At 36.6% G+C, this 9,702-nt stretch overlaps 1 protein-coding gene and 1 long non-coding RNA gene across 2 annotated transcripts in view; both read left to right on the top strand.

Moving 5' to 3' along the window:
* Positions 1 to 498, top strand: part of LOC135225418 (uncharacterized) — a 2,299-nt gene extending 1,801 nt beyond the window's left edge. The window contains exon 2 of the long non-coding RNA XR_010316944.1: positions 1 to 498. This exon is cut by the window's left edge and continues 660 nt beyond it. This is a non-coding gene — a long non-coding RNA (uncharacterized LOC135225418).
* Positions 499 to 8,529: 8,031 nt separating this feature from the next.
* LOC135225559 (uncharacterized) lies at positions 8,530 to 9,454 on the top strand. Its single transcript, XM_064264829.1, has 2 exons — positions 8,530 to 8,587; positions 9,084 to 9,454. Exons 1-2 carry the CDS (start codon positions 8,530 to 8,532, stop codon positions 9,452 to 9,454), a joined length of 429 nt encoding a protein of 142 aa, XP_064120899.1.
* The last annotated feature ends 248 nt before the right edge of the window (positions 9,455 to 9,702 follow it).

Raw genomic sequence — 9,702 nt, 5'->3', positions numbered from 1 at the left:
AAGGTGTAAATTGAAAAGGTGGAAATTGTTAATATAGTACTAAAAGATATGGCGGTATATTTTCGGTTTCTTTGCATTATTTATTTGGCAAGACAATATGGAAATTACCTAAAGCCTTACAGTAGTATGGCGGTATATCTCAATAGCGAAGTACTATTTAATTGTGCAAGAAACGGGAGGTATTTTTATCTTGAGCCTGTATGAAGTGCACTAAGCTAAAAACGTATCAAACTACTTTACAATAGTATGAGGGTATTTCTCATTGGCATTGTACTATTGACATAAGCAAAAAACGGAAGGTGGAAATGTTAGTCTTACTTTACAGTTGTGTGAAGGTACTAATCATTAGCAATGACTTTTTTCGCATTTTTTTACGCAGACTAAAGGTATATTTTGATGGTTATAATTTATTTGTACAATCTAAAAGGTAGCTGAAACTACACTTAATCTCTTACAATTAAGTAATGTAATGAAATGAGTTATCTTTGTTAAAGCTTCTAGTTGTTTTTTGTATAAACCTAACAGCCCACCCACAAGCCCCAAGTACGGGTAGGATTCGAAAACCAGACTAGTAGCTACTTTAAACAATGGAAATTCTTCAACGTGTGAAGAGTAAATCCTACTTCCCTCTGTAGGTCTAAAATGAAGCCCTCATAGGTCTAGAATATAGACCTTTCAAGCCACCTACCTCTTGACCCTCACTTGTGTAACTTTTAAGATCTTAATCTCTTATGCTTTAATATTTAGGATCAAACTACGCAAATTGCTCAAGGATGACAGTTGCTTAATCTGAAACTAAAGGCCTGTCCACACGACCGGGCTTGATCGGCGGACCTCCCCTCTAACGGGCACACTTGACGGGCAAACGTATGTTAACCATATACACATTTCTTTTACGGAGCCATTCTTTGCACCATATTCTCTTCTTTTTCATCACACACAGCAATTATCATTCTACATAATATCTCCTAATTTGCGGTAGGCACCATGTTTATCGTACCGCGCTGAACACTACTGGCATCGTCGGGCACGCCCACCTCTTAATCGCCTCACCCGTGTGGACAACATACACGGGTAAGCCCACCAGAACTTGCCCGTCAACCCCGGAGCACGCCGATCAGGCCCGCTCGTGTGGACAGGCCTTAAGTTATTATCTTAGTAATGTAATATTTTGAGGGCAAACATTTGTATAGTTCTGTGTTTTCTAAAGTTACACTTTTGCGTGTATCTGGCCTGTTTTGAGGACGTTTAACTTTTATGCATATAACTAAGCTTTAGATATAATGGCTACATACGTAAGATAATGTTTATACTTAACTAGCGTGGGTTTCCTAACCCCTGTCTAACGGTCTGTCAGTCTTGGAGTCGCAAGGCCTGTCCACACGATCGGGCCTGATCGGCGGACTCTCCCTCTAACGGGCACACTTGATGGGCAAACCGTCAAATTGCCCGATGGGTCTTGTAGCAAAATCACCATGGTGGTGCCCGATGGCTTGAGCTTCGACCCTGGCAGACGTACGTTAACCATATACATTTCTTTTACTGAGCCATTCTTTGCACCATATTCTCTTCTTTTTCATCATAGACAAAGCAATTATCATGGTACACTATCTTCTTCTTTGCAGTAGGCACCATGTTTATCGTACCGCACTGAACACACTATTGGCATCGTCGGGCACGCCCACCTCTCCATCGCCTCACACCCGTGTGGACAACATTCACGGATAAGTCCGCCAGAAATTGCCCGTCAACCCCGGAGCACGCCGATCAGGCCCGGTCGTGTGGACAGGCCTTTATTCTCTCGGTCGCTATCTTAAGGACTCCCCACCTCAATGTGTGTGAAAGGTACGAATTAAATATAGAATGTAGGCAGATGCCAAGCACAAGGACTTAAAAGTTCATTCAGCTCTGAAAGGGAAATTGAATATCAAATGTATAACGAGAGGAAAACCTCGCAGTTTCTCTGAAACAATTGTTAGAAGAGGGTGGAAAACAGACGAAAGAAAGATTTATGAAAATAGGTACAGTGCAGTGAACCTAAGGAGTTTCAGCTAAGGGCCGAGGGGAAGCTAGTAACACCCTCAGTAATGCCTACAGTGCACCATGTAAGGCACACTTGATGACTGCTCTACCCCCTACGGGGATTTATCTTCTCAGTCGTAACTCAAGGGCGTCCCACTTTAATGTGTACAGGTTATGATAAGGATCTGATAATTTAAATGTGTAATTACAGAAATTTGTGATATCTTTTGGAGCCTAGCCATTCAGATAAAGCACTGGTCCTCGTCAGAGCAGTGATTCCTTGTCGACATGGCAAAATCATGGTCGAAATATTACTTTGTGTTTTACAATCTTTTGATTAAAAATATTCAATGTACGTTATATTTATTCTCCAGTTTCAGTATTACAATATTAAAAAATGAAATGTGTAACAATTTTCCTAAGATTGTTTATAGTACATTACTTTAAGCCTAAGATTTATAGTACATTGTTTATAGTACAGTAGGCTTTAAGTAATGTTAAGCCCATCTTAAATTTTTCAACATACATTTATCCTGTATTTAATTTTCTATAATCTGTAACTATTACACTATAATTTGTAACCATTACACAATACTTAGTCATTAACTTTAAAATTTGTTTTGTAATATACACCTTGGGAAATAAGCTCTTAGCTTATAATTCCCCATCAACAGCTTTTCCCCAAGATTCCATTCATATTATTTAATGGTATAAATGTTACCATTACCACTAGCTGGCATGTCCTGGTGATCATTTCTAATTTTAGATTAATTCTTTACCCTTTCCTATGGTATTATATATATTTACATTGGTATTGTCAATCATGCATTTTTTTTTATTTTAGACTAATCGAGTTTACCATTTCAATATATTTACTGTATTATTCCAATATATTTACCTTTTTATTTTCATTATTTTCAGTCTTGCAGATTTTCATTTTAGACTAATGATTCAACCTTTACTATGGTATTTCATATATATATATTTTGTCAGTCTTGCAGATTTTGCAGTTTAGACTAATGGTGTTTACCCTATCGTATGGTATTCAATATATTTACATCGGTATTGTCAATCTTGCATATTTTCATTTCAGAATAATGGTTTAACATTTCCTTTGGTATTTAGTATATTTACTTGTACCGTCTCCAGCTTTTCCGATGGTATTCAATATGTTTACTTTATTATTGTCAATCTTTCATTTTTTACTAAGGGATTACTTACCCATTTCCTATGGTATTCAATTAATCTAAATTAATCTTGCCCCTTGAAGTCTCACTAACCTGACATTCTAATATCATTGACATTCATTCCTGGATATTGTCTCCTTTAATCAAGATTCTATTGGAAAATATTCCATATAATTATGAATTCGTTTTGTACTCTTGATATTCCCTACATTTATTTTAGCATTTTAATAACTCATCATTAGTGGCGCAATATCTTTTATAGAAATCTCTTTAGTAAATCGAAAACGTCAAATCGTATACAGAAACACTAAACAGGAACCTCGAGCCTAGACAATATCGCATCGTAATGGCAGTAGTACTAGTTTCCTCTGGCAATAAGTTCGAAGCTCGATACTCAGCCGAGTAATGCTTTACAACAATCATCTCTTAGAACTCGCAGAAACCCCCAAGTTTCAAATAGGAAACGCAGTGACCTCTGCTTTTGAGCACGAGAGCGAAATGGAAAACCCATGCAATTTCGTCTTCATGGCGATAAAGTGAGGCCTCGATAGAACAGTCTAGACTTAGAGAACAGGCGAAGTTGTTGTAGTCGTATCGTTTTGCTGTAGTAATGGCTGGCTGGTCTGTTGCTGTTGCTGAGTTGATAGGATCGTTCTAAGGTTAAATTTATCATTGCTTTTAGTAGCTTATATTATGTGATATAAGATGCATAGTCTATTACGTAATGGGATACATGTGGTGCTAGGTTCTGGGCACTCTTGTTTTGCAGAAAGAATAGTTTCGTAGTAATCATTTTTGTTACAGACTTTTAGCCTTACGGACGAATCATTTTGAATAAGTCTGTTCATAAGTACAATTATTATTATTATTATTGAAATCGTTGCTTTGAATATGTCTATTTTTTTTAAATGACTTTTATTTCTGTTTTCTCATAATAGTTTTTAGTACAGAATTTACCACTACGACCGAATCACTTTGAAAAAGCTTGTCCACAAATGCTATCATGATTATAATCCTCGATTAAATTTTTTTATTAAATTTATAGATATCTAAAATCACTTTTATTTTCCCTGTTTTCGATATTGCTGTGCCCTCTTGCCTTATAACATCTGATTTACTTGATCTGCATTCTAATGTGTTTACTAATCACTCCTTTTATATTGTACATTTTTATTCCTTCTCAATATCCTGGTACTTACTTGTATCTCATCTCATTATCTGAATCTCTTGATAAGACTGTCCAACCGCTCCAACTGCATCTTATCTTTCCTAAGCTCTGAATGACCTCCGTATCATAGTGCTTGACTTGACAGCCTAATTCCATTAAAAAAAACACTAACTTTTTATTCACTTCTAATCGCCATCTCCTAATCTCGTGTTCTCTATATCCCCTTCTCCCTTCCTTTTATTTCTCCTCCTCAGTCTCCATTATCCGACGAAATCGTTTCTCGTTTATTCCGTCTCCCTCTCCTCTTTCTGAGCTGCTGCAATGGCTCCAAATGCCCTTATTTCCAGTCTCCCCCTGATTCTAGCTTGAGTATAATGGAGAATCGAATTACCTCTGCCGGGTCATTGCTCTGTGATACTTTAACCTTATGATTCTATCTTCTGGTTTTATCATTGTTATAATTTTATAATTATTCTCCCTGGTCTCGTTATGGATGGTCTTACGCTTTTCATTATTCACTTGATATCGGCTGAAGTTCAAGATGAAATGACAGTGTCAAGTAGTTTCGTGTATGTGACTTCAAAATGAAAAGACATTGGCAAGTTCTTTCGCATATCTAACACATCTTCGGGACTACAAGATGTGTTAAAATACACGAAAGTACTATACCTAGCACTGTCTTTTCACTCTGAACTTTCGCAGTGGGCTTCAGCTAACAAATAAAATCACGTGCTTTCTTTTGTGATTTCTTATGAGTACTACTTTCATATTTGCTTTGTTTTGATACACTCTGACGCACCGACTGAAAAAGTGGTCAGTTTAAATTTTGCATTATTTATTTTAAGCTTGTATGTATTAACATATCTATATTGCCTAAAATGTAATGTGAGCCTGTACACAAACATATTTAATGGATTTCAGTTAAATTTATTCTTCATATGTCAAGGAAACTTTTAGTTTTTCCATTGAATTTACGTTCCATTTCAGTTTTGTAAAAGTTCTTAAAACACTTTTGAAACAGAAAGGTTTCTGACTGACCATAGACCTCTTGTAAACTAGACCAACGTTCCGCAAAACTTACTATATCTTTTAGAGCTCAAACTGTCATAAACAATGTTAATTAGAAGTCACGGGTGTGTAAGTCATATGCGGAGAGGATAAAGAAAAACACTTTTCGCGAGCTGTAAAGTATAATTCCAGAATACGAGCACTTCTTACAAAACCCATAAAAACAAATAGCGAGGCTCAAGTAATGATTCAGTGTTCTACACCCCAAACTATGCTGTTATTGTACTAACATAAATGGTCATTACACGCTATATATGTGTCAGCTTATGATGACAGGTCATTGCACGCTATGTACGGTAGCTTAAGAGTCGACCACTGACCGCAATTTCATTTATTAATGTTTTATATTCTCCTTGCAAAAGACTACTTTATATCTTCTTCGATCGAACGATACTTAAGGTAATGGAGTTTATAACCAGTGAGCAGCAGTCGTTGGAACTTTCATTTTTGACGGAAGCTAAGTCAATTGACGCCACATCTATCAAAACGGGTTTAGTAGATCTCATAATTCTCGCTCCAATAAAAAATGAAATTAGCGCGGAAAGTTACGGCGAAGTCAAAGAACTCATTTCGCTCTCCATTACCGGTAAAATGTTGAAGGGGGGAATCTCATGGTAGGGACTTTCCATTTTCATTTACAGCCCTTAGCCAATTCCTCTTGCATTTCCGCCAGACATTTTCCAGCTGATAAACCTGCTTCATTCCCTACATGACTCTCTCTCTCTCTCTCTCTGTTCTCTCCTCTCTCTCTCTCTCTCTCTCTCTCTCTCTCTCTCTCTCTCTCGTAAAGGATTTGCCATGGTCTCTGCTGCTGGGAGATTGCTCAAACCGACCTCTCACTCAAGTGTTAATCTTCCAACATTAAAGTTCCTCCACGAACTATTTTCCTCTTAACGAGTAATCGACCTTATTTCCATAATACGTTGGCGTTGTTATACCTATTTAATGCGACTACTTCAAACAGTGAAATTCAACTCTGCTGTTGTAACGAAAGACATTCCATATGGTTCCGAGACTAAGGACTTTGTCGACAATAATTTGAAAGTGTTAACGTTCGCATACGAACACACACAAAGTTAAGCTCAGAATTTGGTATTCATTTTGTATGTGTAACGATTATTTTTAAGTTATTAGATTTATAGATTTTTTAAATTTTTACTTTATTGGTTAAGTTAAAAGTCCACCTGGGCCTACTGATATCTTAAAATATTTTAATTAAATATACCGCCGATTTCACAGAGCAAGAGTATGTATGGTTTATTTTTTCTATCCAAATGATCAAGACATTCCACATGAATATATTTGCAAGTGAAGTCTGTTACTTATATAATGAACCTTATTGTGACTAACCTCATTGTTTACTTGCATATAGTCTATGTTAATATAACAGACCTTGTGATTAACCTCAGTGTTAATAAAGGTTCTTAATTGGGTCTATCATTATTACAGCTTTGAAATACACTTTACTCAAGTGTACCTTAAATCAAGTGCGTTAAAAATAGTTTTAAGCACCTTTATACTGCCGTTCATTAGTTACCATACTTTCGTTACCACTTTCTTCCAGGTTACTGAATATAAACCTTGAAACCACTTTCTTCCAGGTTACTGAATATAAACCTTGAGACCACTTTCTTCCAGGTTACTGAATATAAACCTTGAAACCACTTTCTTCCAGGTTACTGAATATAAACCTTGAAACCACTTTCTTCCAGGTTACCGAATATAATAAACCTTGAATTACTAAGTTTCAGGTATAGGACAAGTAAACCACCATAATATTAGCAAATTGGTATAAAACATTTGTTTGCTTGAAAAAAAAAAAATTGATTATCATCCATAGCACAATAATGCTCAAGAATCTACAGCATTTTATCATGGTTAGGTTAAAACAGCCAACAGAAAATTTAGTACTTTATTTGTAGTAAGGGAACGAAGTTAAACACTGCCATACAGTAAGCACATCATTCAGGAATCAATACAATAACAGTAAAGATATGGAAATAGATTCTTTCCAACTTTTAGGAAAATTAAGATCCGGCAGATATGATTCTTCAAATGCCATGGCTCAAACGTGATTGTAGAACAGATAAAGCTACTATACCTGCCACACGCTAAGTTGGCGGTGATGCCCCGCCCCTTACTAAGCGAAGGTGGTAATTGGATTACAGCAACTATTTGTGTGGCTATTCGTTTGAATGTGTTGAAGGCGCTTACAATTACTAATTCAGGTTGTTTTTATTGTAGAAGTTAATTATACTCTTTAAAGAAAATGAAAATGTATGTTAAATGATGTAAACGTTTGAGAACTTTGAGAAAACTATCACTAAAGTATAACTCAAATAGTCAAAGTCAAGGATTTTACACGATTTCGAATGCACTCTGATTCATTTATCTTCAATATCCCGTAAATATATAAGAAATTGGTCAGAATCATGTATATTGTAAAGGTCATTTAAATACGGAGATGTTATATAGTATGAATATAGTAGTCCACGTGTCCAAATAACTTACTTAATGGTTAGAAAACATGTGCCTTGTCTAGCGAGGCAGAATGATCACTAAAATAGCCAGTTACTGTAATTGGCGGGAATTTCAAACTCAGTTATTAACCGAGCTAACATTGAAAAAAGATAAGCAGCTCTCAGCTCAGTAACCATTCAGCGATATATTATACATACACTGAAGTATAAAGGAGTAACTATAATAATGGAGGATTGCTTAAAAAACACAAAACGTATGGGACGGATAACGAGCCAGACAAGAATCGTCGTAATTAAGGTCTGCAATTATCTTCGTGAGCAATATGATAAGGAAGGCGAAGATGATATCGTAAAGAGGACTGCTGCTGCAACAGGAATATCTGTTCGTTCCATTCAGCGGTTAAAGCAGCAACACAAGCGTGGAGAGATGCATTCTCCACCCCCTAGGTCAAGGAAGTCACCAGTAATGGGAGCCTTAGATGATTTTGATAAGGACTGTGTACGTCGGGAGATAATGGCTTTCTATGAAAGAGGTGAAATTCCAACAATAGAAAAACTGCTGGATAAGGTGAAGAAGCCACCTCTGAATTTCCCTGGTGCTTAGATGTCCCTTCTCAAACTTGTTAAGGAACTCGGCTTTCGTTATAAGAAAGTTGAAAGCGGTAAGAAGCTCTTGATGGAAAGGAACGATATTGTTCTTGCCAGAAATAAATATCTAAGGCTTATTGATGAAAACCGAAAATCCGATTCTCCAAGACCGGAAATATATCTGGATGAGACATGGGTAAATCAAAATAAGTGTGTGGACAAATGTTGGACTCTACCCGATGGAATTGTTGGTCCACGAGTGAAAACGGGTAAGGAGCTAGTGCATGCTGGTGGAGAATATGGAAGGATTGCTATTTTTCCGATCGAAAAATGGTAAAAAGGGTGATTACCATGATAGTATGAATCATACATGCTTCCTATCATGGTTTCAAACACAGCTACTGGTAAACATTCCCGCTAGGTCGCTCTTTGTCTTAGATTATGCTTCATATCATTCAAAAATATTAAACAAAGCACCTGTCAGTAATTCAAGGAAATCGGATATTGTCTCCTGGTTAATTAACCACAATATAGCACATGACCCTTCCTATACCAAAACCGAACTTCTAGATGTGGTAAAGCAGCACAAGTACCTCCAGGAGTATGAAATTGACAAAATCGCTAGAGATGCATGCCATGAGGTACTCAGACTTCCTCCTTATCACTGCGAGCTCAGCTCGATAGAATTTATTTGGACACAAGTAAAAAATGAGGTTAAGAAATGCAATTCAAATCCCAATCAGACTTTGACAAATGTTGAACGTATAACTAAACGTGCAATAGACAGAGTAACAGCAGAGGACTGGAAGTCATGTATGCGTCATGCAAGAGAAGTGGAGGATAGTTATAGGAAAAGGGATATAGCGCGTGACCATCTAACTGAGAAATTGATTATAAACATCACCAGTGACAGTGAGGAGTCGGAGAGTGATGATGAATGATTTTGTTATTTCAAGTTTGTTTGATGTAGCTTATCCAATGATTGATTAATGTATTTTCTTTTGTTGAATCAATTAAAGGTTTAATGTATCAAGATGTATGTTTATTTTACCTAAGCATGTTTACATATATTTGAAGCAAATTTCCATTCTTAAAAGTTTGTTAGACCAGGTTATAACGCAGTGAAACTTCAAGGTATCAGTAGCAAAATATAGTGGGTGGAGGATGAGGGTCAAGTGCGCGCGCCTTC

Source organism: Macrobrachium nipponense, chromosome 13 (genome assembly GCF_015104395.2).
Source record: "Macrobrachium nipponense isolate FS-2020 chromosome 13, ASM1510439v2, whole genome shotgun sequence".
Lineage (NCBI taxonomy): Eukaryota > Metazoa > Arthropoda > Malacostraca > Decapoda > Palaemonidae > Macrobrachium > Macrobrachium nipponense.
This window is presented reverse-complemented; position numbering and strand designations above follow the sequence as displayed.